Source organism: Amblyomma americanum, chromosome 2, assembly GCF_052857255.1.
Source record: "Amblyomma americanum isolate KBUSLIRL-KWMA chromosome 2, ASM5285725v1, whole genome shotgun sequence".
In the NCBI taxonomy this organism is placed as follows: Eukaryota; Metazoa; Arthropoda; class Arachnida; order Ixodida; family Ixodidae; genus Amblyomma; species Amblyomma americanum.
In genome coordinates, this window is record NC_135498.1 from 94450340 (window position 1) to 94465819 (window position 15480).

The following is a 15480-nucleotide window of genomic DNA, read 5'->3' on the forward strand; positions in this document are numbered from 1 at the left end:
GGATATTCAGACGCGGCATCACTGGCGGCACAAGAGAGCATGAAGCATAGCTTTCACAGTGTAGGCTGTAGTATGTGGTGGAAAGTGGATTTCTACCACGCGCAGGTTTCTGCTGCACTTCTGGTCTCAAGCATAGCGACCACTATGACGTCGAAGCAAGGCACGTAAGTATACAGTCGAACCCGCATATATCTAACTCGCAAAAAAAAGTACGAATTCGATATAACGTGTAATTCGATATTACAGCAGCAGTAAATTAACGCCAAACACATTGAGATGGGAAAAAATTCTACACCGGCCACTTACTGTGCGCAGATTACCGAGCGAAATAGTTGAGAATTTCTTGGTGTCTCTTCATTGCCTCGGTGAGAACACATTTTTCAATGTTATCGATGGATTCCGAATAGATGAGACTGCAGCCTTCTATCAACGTGCAATGGCAACGAACCATGTTGACCACACGGAGCACGCCGAAGCACGTGGGCGATGCAATCGGGTTCGACTGTAGGTAGTCTGAATTACATCAAGAACATGCAGACGGCACAAAGTGCAGAAATCCCGTCCAGCACCTGCAGATGCTCTACAGTACATTTTGATAATTCCGCGCACACACACATACAAAAAAAAAAAAAATTGTGCTATCCTCTATTTCCTGCAGTCAAAAAAATATTGTGCATAGAAATAAGCAGTAGAGCACTTCAAGTTCCTGGACTCGTTTAGCACAACGCAAAGATTGGGCAGCTGCAACCAGTGACTTATTTGGAACCTCTCTGAAAAGTCAGAATAAGCTACAAATATCGTATCACATGAAAACGCTTGTCTCTCCTTCACTGTAGCAATACTGCACTACAGAATACAGCGACAAAAAGCACACCACAGCAACACACCACAAACCAAGGGGGAAAAGGGTAAACTTTACACACTTTTTTTTTATTCTGCGCATTGTCGAGGTTGAGGGTGGGGGAGGACGGGAGGGCAGAGATGATCAGGAGAGGATGCCATCGTCGAGATCTTCTTCCTTTGGCTCTGGATGAGAGGCCACCTTGCGCAGCACCTTGTTGTAGACATCTTGCAGCGATTCCTTGGCGCCTGGGTCTAGTACCGCCAGGCAGTCCTGTAAACAGAAAGGTCATCAATGTTGTCAAGTAACTCCTGATCACAAGCTGTTCTTAGAGCGCAATTCAAAAGTATTCCACGCCATTGGAAACTTGCATAAAGCGCAACCCTGGCCACTTTTCGCTTCAGCATACTGTACTGCGAGAACTGCAGTAAAACTTCGTTAATTCGAAATTCAAGGAACAGGAAGAATGTCTGAATTATCCAAACTTCAAGTTATCAAAACTCCGGCCTTGCTGGAGTTTTATAGGTCCTGACTCGCATGTTGCCTCATGCCCCATTTCTTTTTAATGTGCAAATAAAGATAATCATTGTTATTAGAAGCATCGTGTATCACCCCGACAGAGCAACGACTGAGCTGCATTTGGTGCTTATGAGCTTGCTATACACTTGTTCGGGCCACAACGGACACAACACCCTCGCATCTCCCAGCAACAGTGCAGTGGCCACGTTGTGACCCCTAGGCTGAGCATACTTCATGCACTGTGTGTGTAAGAGAGCAGGCCTACCTCAAGCCCCTCGGTGGAAGCACGCAGCCGCAACAGGGCAACCAGGGCGTACTCGCTGTTGGCGCGCACCATGGTGTTCTTCTCCTTGGTGCCGTTCACCAGCTGGGGCACCAGGCTACGCAGGAGCTGCGCAGGCACAGGCTGGGCGCCGTTGAGGCAGCGCGACAGCCACTGCACCGTCTGCGCCACCAGCTGCTTCACCTCGTTGCTGGTGTGGTTCAGGCACTGTGCAAATGCAGTTGTAGAGGAGCACATCAGCACTGGGAACACAATTCAACTGGTTACACTGAAAGGTCACGATTTAGAGGCATGCACCAGGGCATGACAAAAGAGAACCAAGGCCGGAACAACACCAACATCTGTGCACAGGATAAAGCAAGGAAATTATGAGGAGTAGATAAGACCTGTTGCCACTAGCTCAGCCTGCAGAATTATGACCAGACCGTCAACACCACTGCCAGGTCCAAAATAAGTGCAAGTCTACAGGCAAATAGCAAGCAACACAGCCTTGCCTGCTCCACCAATCATTGGCCCGAAGAAAGCAAGGGAACTTATTATCAAATAAAAGATATGGCCAATTTGAAACCTTTCATTTTGTTAACGAGCTGAAGATATCCTTCAAATAAGACTACTACACAAACCGTGCGCCAAGCGATATCTCTAGCCTCCAGCAAGTGAAGGCTGTACAGCTGACCCTAACCACCTAGGCTTTCACAAAAGACTAACACTCCCAGTTCTTATGAATCGCGCAAAATGTACGTTTAACTGGTACCGCACAATTAATTTCATGCACATGTAATGTGCGCAAGAAGCCTGAATTCGATGAAAGAAGAATTCAGAGGATTCCTAGTTATATCAATGTCTACCCTAACCCTTGACAGCATAGCGTTGACAATTGTGCACGTGACATTTCACGTTTTTTTTCGAAGCGTCCAGCATTGCTTCCACAAAGTCAGTAGTGGTGGCTGCATTTAAAATTCCTGCTGGACAGAGTGGCAGCTCTACCTTGTGTCTAGAAAAAAGAATTGCTTTTCGAAAACATATAATAAAGATGGATGTCATGAAGTTCTACGATGTGCTTAGGAGGTGTTGTCTGATGTTGTCACTTTGCTCTTTGGTGTGGTGTAATGGTTTGTTAAGCAACACTGTACCAGAGTTTACGCTGCTGAAATAGCTTCAGTTGATAAGAGAAATAATTGTGCATAAATGCATTTAACAGAATAATGGAAGTCTGCAGCAAACCACCCGCACCCATCTCTATGTGCCTCATGCTAGCTCCCTCTCGTGACTGCGCTCTCATAATATTTTTTAAATTGCACAAATGTGCCCGTCGGCATAACAGACTCATATGTACATATGCAGGCCTGTGTCGCAGCCGTCGTAATTGATTAGTGAATTTCATGTCATGATGCACGCCACCTTGGTGGCACTGGACCACGGGTGCCATGGCCGCAGACACCCGGCAGGTACAGATCTGGGTGCCATGCTTGCGCCTGCTCGCATCTCCTCCCGCACGCACGTGCAGAGCAGATGCGAGCTCTTTTTGTACACTGAAAACTACCAAACTATCAAACAAATGATCCAGTGTGTTTTTATCTTTTCACTAATAGGCGTTCTTGGTTTTCTGTGCGTTTTTACAAGCGCATGTGTACAGTTCGACGCGGTCCATTATGGCGTAAAAAAAGTTTTTGAAAAATTCTTGAGCTTTTCAGCCTTTTTCAGCACTCGTTAGCTTCATGATAGGAGCGATTGATGCAATATTTAGTTCTAATGAAAGTTTCTTTAAACGTGCAGAGGACAGCAGAATGAGTATGTACCACATTTGAGGTCTAGTTACGAAGTCATTGTTACAAATGTGTGCTACTTTCTGCAATAAGACCAGTGGTTGAAAAAGCTTATATGCATGTGAGACAAAATTTCATGCATTGCAAAGGTTCAAAATAAGGGGTGCGCGAATATTCGAAATTTCGAATACGAATCGAATGTGTTTCATATTCGGTTCATATTCGTATTAGAGAAATGATATTCGTGAATTTCCGAATATTCGAAAATTCCCAAATATTCTGCAGCGATCGTATACCGCGCCGACTTTTGTAAATTTGATTGTGGCAAAAGCGCAATATCTGGGCAAATTATCTGAATACAGTATAGAGTTTAAAGTTCCAGGAAAACAATATAAAGGCCCTGTTCTCTTTCTTCTCCGTCGTTTATCACGTGGATCGATCGCATTCTGATGCCGCTAGGCTTGACCTTGTGCGCAATTCCGCAAGTGGGCTTTCCCACATACCACACGTGCTGCGAACAACATGGGGGCCGACCCGTTTCTAGCAACTGCAAAGCGAAAGCACGTTTATTTTTTATCCTTCCGTAATATGTTATCTAATTAATGGCCACACCCATGTCATTCGTTCTGTCACCTTAACTCTCCGAGAGTGACCACCGCCATCTTGTTTTGGTCAACTACGCTATGCGGGAAAGCCTACTTGCGGAATTTCGCGTGAGGGGCGAGTTGAGTGCAAGCGATCTTGTAAAAATCCCGCCTATTGTATGGTACACTGTAATCCATGCACCTCTTAAGTGGGCGTAACGGCAGGCATGACAACGTTCGGAGGGCCCCTGTCACTAGGTCAAAAAATAACCTGGCCGTGTAGTTTCAGTTTCGGTTTCTGAGCTTCGCCACTCGCCCGTGGCAATGTCAACTGTCGGCCCGCGCATTCGCCAGTAGTCCAATCTCAGCAGTGCCGCTTTCAGATGCTGACTGACGCGTCGCTGGTCATTTTTTTTCCCTTTCTAGAAGCAGTCTCGCCATTCCGACGTCAACGTGTGTTCCCATCTCGCTTACGTTCGCGATGTCTACCAGCGCGCTGAAACTCGGTGCTCGGCACAGGATTACAGGTGTTTGCGCGACAGATCCGCCTCATAAGACTGCCACATTTTCGGCAGTTTTTTTTTTTGGGGGGGGGGGGGGGGGGGCACGGGGCATTTTATAAATCGACCTTCGAATAACCCGGGCATTTCTGTTGGTTCTTTGAACTCCAAATTAATAAGGTTTTACTAGCCATCATGTTATTTATGTTTCCAGTCCTGTCATGTTATGGATTTCATTTTGCCTGACCACATTACAGGTTGGATACTGTTATGCTGTTCAATTAAGTAGTACACATTTCTGCGCACATCATGTTCTTTTTTTTATACAGTACTCAGGCAGTCTAGTTTTGTTTATTTCAGTTGCAAAGGCCATAGACTATTTTGAAAAAAATATGAGCAACAATGTTTGCTAGTTAAGTTTTCTGAATTTATTTTTTGTGCTGGCCAGATTCGATTCGATATTCGAAGCCATTTTTTTCTTCATATTTGCATTCAAAAATTTAAATTTCAATATTCGCACACCCTTATTTAAAAGAAAGGCAACAAGTGCTGATGGCTAAATAAATGTGCAGGGCATAATTGACACATCCATTCAATACTGACTAAAGTGAAGACTGTTACAGCCTTCACATCTCCAAGGCATTGACATCCACATACACGCAAAAATGCCATGCCGGAGTGCACAGGATACAGTGCATCGACTCCCAGGTAGACCTTGACATTTCAGTATTCTTTGCGTATGTTCTCAGTACACGTGCAGCACGTTGGTAAATTAAACAGTTAATCATGACAGCCTTGAACATGCTGCAAACATTGATGCTGCTTGTTTCTAAGAATCTGGTTTACTGTTAACTTCCTCCATGTCTCTCTTTTTGTTTGTGTAGTTCTGCTATGTATTTATGCGGCCACGTGCACAGCAGCGCCCAGGGCAAGCCAACACCACTGGTGCTCTGCTAAGTTGGCCAATTGCGCCATCCCCTTCCAGAAGCTCTGGTGAAAAGAGAAACGTGCCGTAATGTTATCGGCGCACAGCATCTTGGTGTGCCACCAAGGTCTGCACAGCGGATGGTGTGATAATCGAGGAACGCGCTACGAAAAGTTAACAGCAAAGAAAAAGGAGAAAATTCTCAACGACAAAAGTAGGGGGTGGTTTTATCATGCGAATATTACAGTAGACTACCATGTATAACTGTGCAAGGGCTGCACTTTTTTCCCACGGCTCTGACAGGACGCGGCCCTTACACAGGACCGGCATTTTTCCGTAAAATTTTTCAGACTACAGCGGAGCCCTGAGCATGCATCCCCTTTTCTATACTGCTACACACATTTTTTTGATAAATCAGCGCAGTCCTGGTGAATACTTCAAATACACAATTAAATGAACGTATAGAGGACGCGTCCCCAACAACAGGCGCAAATTTACCACATAAAATAAAGCAGACTGCTAATCAGTTTACTGAAAAAAGTCATGTGATTCTAAGTTAAGATCAAAATCTTCCGAAGATCTGGTGCTCGACAGTCAGTAATGATGCGTTGGCCAACAGTTCAGAGTGGCGCGCCACGAGTGTGATCCACGGCTGTCAGTGTGAGGAGGCGTTCGCTTGGCCTGCTTTTCTGCGTGCTTCACTGTCAAAGGCCTCGCGGAAAGCAATTACATGTTCATTTTAATGTGAGGTTATCGTCTGTTGCTAAACCGGTATAACAAGGTTAGACCCTTTATGTTAAACTGTGACTAGATTCACAGCACTTTTGCTATGGCTTCGATGCAAACCACGCTAGGCCTAGCGACACCAGGCGAACAGCGCGCTAGTACAAGGCATGTCACTCGAGCGGGCGGCGTGTCACAGCAAAGAAACATGCCGTTGGCGTGGGTACTCCCTATTGTAGTTTTTTTCGGTGTTCAGGCACCGCATTTTCGCGGCTCCAGGCGGAGACCGGTGCACAGGACGACGGCTGCGTGGTTGTACCCAGTGTCGCAGGCAGTTATTGACCACCAGCTCCCAGAATAACCTGCCATGTAGGCAAAATTATGCAAACATGGAGCAATTCTTTTGGCTGACTTTTTTTTTTTTTTCGAACTGCCGGCTGTCGATTTCAGGGTGCGCTCTTTACACGAGTATATATGTTCTGAGCAGTGCAACACTGGATCCCAAGGCACTAAATATGCTGGCTTCCGGTGGCTGCAAGAAAAAACACATGAATGGGACTTAGCCTGGAGGAGTATGCACCTTGGAAAATGTTGTCAGCAGCACCTGCGGCAGCTCCTCGGAGTTAGTGAGCATATGGCGCAAGCAGTGGCCTGTGCCACGCACCCCGCCAAACACGATGGGGACCTGCACACAAGACAAAGCTTTTGATAAAGCAATGCACTTGTCTGTAGAGTGGTCATGGTAGAAAAATAACAACAAAATAAAGGAATGCTAGGCACTGCTTGTCCTTGCGCTGTAGGATTCCATGGGGTGCACTTGAGGATCAAAAATATTACCGCTCTACAGAGCACTTCTGGCGCTGAAAGGTGCCAAAAAGCGCAAAAGAAGTGTCCCTCCGATTATAAAGCCATTCACACTTGCGAGTTGCGAGTGAGCCAAGCTTTCGGCAACGACGCCAACCACGGACGCGCCGGGCAACGAACTGAGCTGTAATTGCGCCGCAACTGCGTGGAAGTCGAAATAAAATGTATTCAGTGAAAAAAACTTTATTCAGGTGCAAAAAAAGGCAGTGAGCATTGGTGTGTTCAAGTTCTTACCGGGCGTGTGCAACCCCTGCTCTAATCTGACCAACATTGCATGAGGCCGCGGTCACTGCCCATGCATTCAACTTTCAGGGCATTTCGAATCGCGTAGGCAGTGGCCACTTTTATGGAGGGGGGGTCACGGAAGACCACAAGAGTATTGCACTGGAAAGCACTGCAAATGCCGTGGCTTGAGTCTGAGGTTGTGTTTGTTGTGCTCAAAGAACGATTAGCTACTCATTGCGGGTATGCAGCGCGATCGTGAAAACTGAACGGTTTCGCAGTAGGGACTTTGCATGATTACTGGGCAATTTTTTTCCCGAGATGTGCAGCCATGATGTTTGCAAAACAAGAGGTTTTCGGCGCATGGTTGTCGACGACATATGTGCTAATTCTACGGTTCGAGTGTCGGTGCTCGCACAGCATCGCGTCCGCGCCATTGACAAATGTCATGGACAAAATTCATTGACTCTACCACACATTTAGACCATTTGTCTAGTCGGATGGCACAAATCGAGCATCACCGGCTCGCGCGCGCGCGCGCGCGCGCGCGAGAGAGAGAGAGAGAGAGAGAGAGAGAGAGAGATTAGGGTTTAAGGGTTTAGGGCTCAAGAAAATCACCAGGGAAACACCATGTTTGCGTCGACCAGCCATGCTGACAACCTGACTCGCTGCTGGCGACGTTCGGATATTTTATGTTTTCGGCAAGTTATAGGCCGATTTGCACCATCAAAAGTGGTGCAACGAAGCTAGGGCAGTGTTTTATTGTGATGCAGGCTGATTATGGCGAGCGGCGAGAAAATTTCTAGACCGGCTTCCCCAAAGTCTTCTTCCCGATTTGTTAAGGTAGCTCCTCGCGTTGAACATGGCAAAGAGCATGCAACCAGCAGTCGCTTGAGTCAAGGCAGCAGCTCGACAACACCGTTATTCACACTTGCAAGTGTGACCTGCGGGTTGCCTTCTCGTTCGAAGCGAAAACTCTCGGGAATGACGTTCGCGTGATTTCGAGAGTTTTGTCTTCTTTGGCCGATGTGAAATAAGTAGGCTTAGCAGCGACTACGGCAGCCAGGGAGCAGCTCAGTTCGTTGCCTGGCGCGTCCGTGGTCGGTGCCGTTGCCGAAAGCTCGGCTCGCTCGCAATCGCAAGTATGAATGACTTTATAATCGGAGGGACACTTCTTTTGCCCTTTTTGGCACGTTTCAGCACCAGAAGTGCTGTTTAGAGCGGTAATATTTTTGCTCATCAAGCGCACACCATAGAATCCCACGGTGCAAGTCTGCCCATGGTCTTTTGGCCACTTTTCGGCATTGAAGAGACCGTGGTTTTCTGGCATCGCAAAGCGTCACAAAAACTTCATTTTTGTGTGGATTCTATGACAGGGGACACCAGCGATGCGATTGCGACAGATTTGGGCGCGCTGCACCACAGCATTTGACAGCTTTCGTTCTCTCTGCTGTAAAACTCGGTACTCGTTACTAGGCAGATCATCAGTCATAGGTTTGGTACTTTTGTAGACTGTTCTGTGCCTGCATGAGACTAATTCGTCGGCGGTATTAATTTGACACTGCATGCGCCAAAGGGTCGCCTGCTCAGCGGCGGCGATGCCTTCACTCACCACTTCGCTCTAAGCGGGCCAAGCTCTTCGTGTGCTTCGAGTAATGCGACCTAAAATGCATGCGTTTGGGTCAGGACCAGAAGAAATTTCGCATAAAGCGATTTCGTTATAACAAGAGATAACTGTATTCACTTAAGCCTATTAGCAGCCTCAGGACAATGAGAACATGCAGAAAATTCTCGTGATTAGGTAATCTCTGCCAGAAGACGTAGTGTTCAATTTCTAAATTATTCTGTGCACCACAAAACCGTGGCTTTTTGCAACAAAAGCCACTTTCCCAAGACAAAAGCAATTGTTGCATTTTTGAAATACTGCACTTACATGTACATAATGCGACCACGAAGATAACACGAAGGGACAGTTTTAGACTCATGAAAATAATATAAAAAGTTATGATTACAAAGCTACCTTATCCTGTTCAAGACAACTGCACCCAAGGGCTTGGAAAAAACGGAGTCAGCAAGCAACAATACAAAAGCAACAGATACTATGTAGACACAGACCTTTTCATGACCCTCAAACAAACCAGTTTTTGTACGATGAGGAGAGTACAGGGGAGCTTAATCCTGAACTCTTTCCTGTTCTAAGAGCGCAGTTCAGTATCCAATATGGCGGCATTCTTCAACCTTTATAATTTAAGAGGCTACATTTTAGAAACACGTGCGCTATCAAAGAGTGCAGCAAAATCACCGCCGCGCATTAATGCACCCAGTTTCCGTGTTTCATGCTGCCCAGTTCGCTCTTCGTTCCTTTCCCTACTCTACTCAATTCTTTCAACGCCTTCTCTTTCTCAATGGCCTCCTGCACCGTCTTCTTGCCACGTTCGTAGCCACCCTCTCCATTCCCCGTGTGTGCCACATGTCCTCAGGGAGGTCACAAGGCTGGCTTCCTAGCAGCTAGCGAGTATGATGGTGAAGCTCACTGTACCTATCACGAGGAGCAGCGAGAAAAAAAATCGCATTACAGTTGAATCCCGCTACAACGAAATCGACGGGACGCACGAGAAATTTCATTGTCGCGGAATTTCGCTGTCGAGAAATTAACCAAAAATGCAAGGTGATAACTCCAGCAAAACATAGCTTTATTGCCAGAAATCTGTGAGCTTAGCCTGCTTGCGTTTCACTGCCAGCAGCGGCGTCACGCAACTCTCGCACTCTTAACAGCTACACCGCAAAGTCGTCATCGTGTGTGCCAAGGAATTTTCTAATAACATGAAAATGCCATAACCATACATTCTGTGCATTGTTTAGCTGCTCCAAGCCACTGGTTTAGCAGGGAATAATCTCGTACAGCATCCAACTTTTGAATAAAGGCGGGTCACTGACCGAAGGTTCGCGAAAAATTCGTAGAAGCGAATGCATGCTCACAAAGTAATTCGTTTTCGAGGGAATTTTAATACATTAACTCCTATGGGGATTTCGCGGGGAATGAAAAATACTTCATTGTGGCGAAAATTTCGTTGAAGCGGAATTCGCTGTTCCGGGATTCAACTGTATATCTGCATACCAAGCACAACATGAGATGCGTCCTGAAATCAATGAATTAAGTAGAAAAACTGGCATTATATTTGTGTAAATACAATAAATCAGAGAATCAAAATACACAGTCCAAGTTTGCTGAAGACCCAGCCTCATTGGGAAAAGCAGCTATATGAGCGGGACTCTCCCTGAAACACTGCATGGTTATCAATAGTGACGCACCCGGTCAGCAGTCATGTATTTGATGAGGGTCTTGACCACTCGATCCCTCCAGTCATCCGTGAGAATCCGCTCGGGAGCCTGCTTGAGGGCCACCGAGAGGGTCACGCTGCAGCCATGTCGCAGCGTCCAGTCCTCGCTGGGGTCATCGCCTGCATAAGGCCAATCATTTCTTGGCTGACACTTACACCTGCGTCACATGGCAGTTCAATCTGCCATCATGTCGAAGGCCTTTGAGAATTTCAACAGCACTCGAAGGAGTTGTGCTGAAGTCACAAACAAACTTAACTACCACTGAGGTATTCTCCATAATCTCATGCTTGGACATTTGTGCTGCCACTAGGTTTCGCACATTTGCACACAATCAACGCACATGTTTAACACATGAAAAATAAGATTTTTATTTTGCAAAGGTAACCTTCACTACCTCGAAAGCATATGCTATAGTAATTTAGGACCTGCATCAAGAGGAATCTCGCAAATTTGAACTGCCAATTTATTTGTACTGACGCTTCCGTCCTGCCAACATCAAAGTGCATTAACCCCGTAATGCCCGGCATACCAAATGGGATACGCAGCGTAGAAATGAGAATATTTTCATTTTTGCTCACGTAACTAAGTGAATTGCTAGCATACTCAAAGCAATTGTCTTCTCCAATATTATTATCAAAGCAGGGTCCAAGTAAAAGCAACCAGAGATGCAGGAGGCCTGCTGAAAGATAAATTCGTGCAACAGCTAACCCTAGCGGCAGAACAGCATAAAATTTCTGGGGTCGTAATGCTGCATTCACACAAATTATGGAGACTTTTTGCATTTTTCACTTGATTCATAGTACAAGCCTGTGTACTTGCACAGGGTTTTATGGTCCTTAGATGTTCAGATATGATCAAAATTACCTTAATTAAGTTACGATTTTTTTCTTAATTAATCCCATATCTTCATCCTTTTTTACCTTTAAAGGGCCATCTGTGATGAAATCCTAAAAGTTCATAACTTTATTGGACATTTTCAGTGCCTGTGCATTACAGGGTTAAAACGACGCCCTTAATTTGATAAATTTTCAGTCTCCTTGAAGTTTGAATTATTGAGTTGACTGTAGTAGCACTTGTCCAGTTTTGAGCAAGCAGCAGTCAGGTATTTTTGTACAACTGGCAACACTGATATTCTGCTCACTGCAGTGCTTTTGTAGGCAGGAAAATTTTTTTATCTCTGAAAAACAAGATACATTGTCATGTGAAGTAATTCTCCAGCAATGAGACAGCTGCAATTTTATTTGTTTATGGTTTAGGATGTTTTAACGTCCCAAAGCAGCTCAGGCTATGAGGGACGCTGTAGTGAGGGGCTCCGGAAATTTCGGCCACCTGGTGTTCTTTAACGTGCGCTGACATCGCACAGTACACAGACCTCCAGAATTTCGCCTCCATCGAAATTCGACCGCTACGGCAAGGATCAAACCCACGTCTTTTGAGTCAGCGGCCGAGCGCCATAACCACTGAGCCACTGCGGCGGCCTGGCTCCATTTCGTATCACCCTGATAACGTGAACAGTTCAGGGCCTTTTGAAATCCCCCCAAAAATGGCAAAAAAAAAAGATCCTTTTTTTAATTATTTTATCCGCTTGTATGTCTCGTTTTTTATCCTGTGCCGAAGTTTCATTGCTGAAATCGACCAAGTACCCTAAATAAAATTGTTTCACGAACCACAGTGGCTGTGCATTGTGTAGAAATGCTTGAACAATGAGTGTTTTTCTCCGTTACAGTTTTCTGCCTAGATACTCAGCTTCCGGAGGGTATTTCTTCACGACTGTTTTATGTGTTTCGACCCCGTTTGTTTTATTGCATTACTGAGACGACCATAGTCGAGGTCAAGTCATCTTTATTTTTCAAATTTGAGAATTTTAAATTTAGTGTATGAAATTTTCTGTTTAGATATGTCTACAAACTTTTGGAAATAAATGAGCACACAGAACACAGGACATGAAAGGGGACACACACAGACGCCTGTGTGTCGAGGCAAGCGAGTCGAGACCTTGAAACTTCGTTCTTTTTTTCGGGCGCATTGCAGGTTTCTGGCTAATTCGATCTGGCAAAAAAGGAATCAAAATGGCCGGCGAGTGCTTCCTTTCTTATGGATAGATAGGAACAACTCTAGATACAACATGGACTTTTTCAGAAGACTTGTGATGTCAAGCAATAAGTAGAAAGCACTTTTTTTTTACCATGCTGGAAATAGTTGGGCATTTGACAGCTGATTATTTAATGGTAATTCTCAAACATTGCATGTAGCGTTTGTTCCTGGGTACCAAATCATCAAAAGTCAAACATTCAGAACCATCGACAGCAAGAAGCCCTTCCAAATGAACACGGAAGGTAAAAAAAATGGCCAAAAATATTTGGCATCTCGGGTGAAGTTTGGCTCATCGGCAAAGAACACAACCCTGTGAAAGCCGAACAAAGGCGTAGGCGCTGCTGGTGTTCCACGACAAGAGAAGTAGTGCAAACAAGTTCAACAAGCGAATAAGCGCGAACAAGTTCATGAAGTAGTAAGAAGAAACTAACTCAGTGAGGAACCACATGTAGGTCAATGGGACAAATACGTCCCATTTTCTTTATCCCCATTTAGTGCCAACGGACAAATATGCACCATTTTTTTCCACTCAATTATTTCTATTAAAATTGTGAAATTTGTTGAGAACCGTTTCCGTGCTCCTCATCTGCTCGTACAATCAAATATTTTTCATCAATTTTACAAAAAATATTATGCTGTCCTACAAAGGTTTATGGTTTACGGGGGTTTAACAATCCAGAGCGACTCAGGCTATGAGGGCCCATAATGAAGGGCTCCGGAAATTTCGACCACCCCAGGTCGTGGGGTTCTTTAACGTGCACTGACATCGCACAGCACACGGGCATCTAGAATCTTGCCTCCATCGAAATTCGACTATCGCGGCTGAGATCGAACCCGCGTCTTCTCCTAAAAAAGGGTTAATAAGCTTTAATCCAGTTGTCGTCTGGAAATAAAGATATTTATTTATTTATTTTATTTATTTAATAAGACGTGTCCACAAATTCTCCACGTAATTTGAGCACCCCCTTTTTGAAGCGCTGATTTGAAGAAAAAAAAGCGTCCAGATTACCGTATTTACACGACTGTAGGTCAACCTATATTTTTTAATTTGAAAATCCGAAGCGGGGGGCGGGAGGGGGGGTTGACTTACAATCGACACCAAAGCAAGGCACTATATATAAAGGCCACACAAATGAGATACCAGGGATGGCACAGCGTGGTTGCATTTTTTGCTGCGCGGCTCCGTTGCATCACTCTGGATGCTGGCCTTGAGTAGTTGCTTGATAAGCAGAAAACCAGCACCACTCCTTCCCATCCTCCCCACATGTGGCTGCAGATTGCGGCTGCCGATAAGTGGTGGCGGCTTGATAACAATATCGCGTTCTACTTTTAAAGAGGAAGCTTAAGCATCAACTTTTTTTTTCGAACTGAGCACTCAGCACTCAAGGAAGTGTTGATAGTTGATGGAAGGGCTGCTGTTCCAATCGCAGCTGCACCACCACTCGGAACGGCAGCAGTGCTAGGAAGTGTTGGTAGCTGGTGAAAGAGCCGACGCCGCTCACGCGTAGTTTTTTTTTGGCTCTGACGCATTTGACGACTGCCTACCATGTTTTACAAGTTTTTAATGCAGTGCTTCGTCAATTGTCATTTGCGCTCCGAGTACAATAAACGTCCGGCTCTCGTTCACGGCTACGTTTAAGATGGCTGTCATTCTTTACACCAAAGAAACAAACTGTGCGCCGGGCCGCAAGTTAGACATTCTCAACAGGTGATACAGGTGTCGCAGCTGCGGCGAGGCAAAATTTTCAGCTATTCTACGCGATGTCGGGGTGCGGCTGTTTGTGAAGTGAGGGATTTCACTGCACAACGACATTAGAATAACGAGCTGTGGTACTGCAGCAGCGACCACGACGACAGCGCTAGTGAGAATGATGGCGCAAGTGTGGACAAGTAGTCCAGTGACTACCGTAAAAACCGGAATAATGGTCGACCTTTTTTTATAAAAACCATGGTGAAAAGTCGATCCCCGTCTTATATACCGGTCATTGGCAGAAAGACTACGGAAGTCTTGCAATAAACTTCAATAAAACGGAGAGTTGAGCGAGTTGGTACATACTGCTGGGAATAACAGCGCGTAGACGAGGGACAAAGAAGAAGACGACCGGTCCTGTCGTCTTCTTCTTCTTTGTCCCTCGTCTACGCGCTGTTATTCCCAGAAGTCTTGCAACAATGGGCGGCTAAAGTCAACAGCCTCCATCACATCAACATCAGCAGCAGTGCCGCCACTTTGTGTTTCCGTAGGTGCAAAGCAGAAGCTGACGGCAATTTACCGTCACCTTCAAGAAAAACGCGAATGAGTACGCGAAAGCTCACGGGAACCTGGCGGCACAGCGCGACTTTGGAGTATCCGAAAAGAGCATTCAGTACTGGCGGAGGCAGAAGCTGTGTATTACAACTTGCAGCAACCAGAAGAAAACATCATTTCTTGTGCGGACCGCAGCGTATTCAGAATTGGAAAGAAAGGTTGCGCTGTATGCAAGATCGCTGCCTGCGACTGCCGAATGCATCCGCGTGAAAGCGGTAGAGATGCGCGTGGCTCTAGACTCACGAGGGCGCAATTCAAAGGCTCGCTATCCTGGGTGCAGCGATTCATGAAGAAGAAGGGGTTTGCTCTACGGCGCCGTACTTGCGTGTGCCAGAAACAAACACGCGGGTCGATGGGTGCGTGATATTGTTAAGAAATTTGCTGGGTGTACATACAAGCAGCATTTAAATGAAAATAAATACTGCCACCATTGTGCAACCCGTCGAGTCACATTTGTTTCAAGGTAAGGGTGTCTTTCCGTACTTTTTCCATTGAAAAAGATTTTGTTCACT

The 15480-nt window shown here is 45.6% G+C and overlaps 1 protein-coding gene across 1 annotated transcript in view; it reads right to left on the minus strand.

The window, feature by feature from the left end:
- Positions 1-901: 901 nt before the first annotated feature.
- The window catches only part of l(3)80Fj (lethal (3) 80Fj), a 114590-nt gene continuing 100011 nt past the window's right edge, over positions 902-15480 (minus strand). Inside the window, exons 50-53 of the mRNA XM_077654937.1 lie at positions 10540-10688; positions 6722-6826; positions 1626-1850; positions 902-1114 (exon numbers count right to left, since the gene is read on the minus strand). Coding sequence (XP_077511063.1) covers positions 986-1114; positions 1626-1850; positions 6722-6826; positions 10540-10688 — 608 coding nt within the window. The 3' untranslated portion in view covers positions 902-985. The remainder of the gene's footprint in view (positions 1115-1625; positions 1851-6721; positions 6827-10539; positions 10689-15480) is intronic.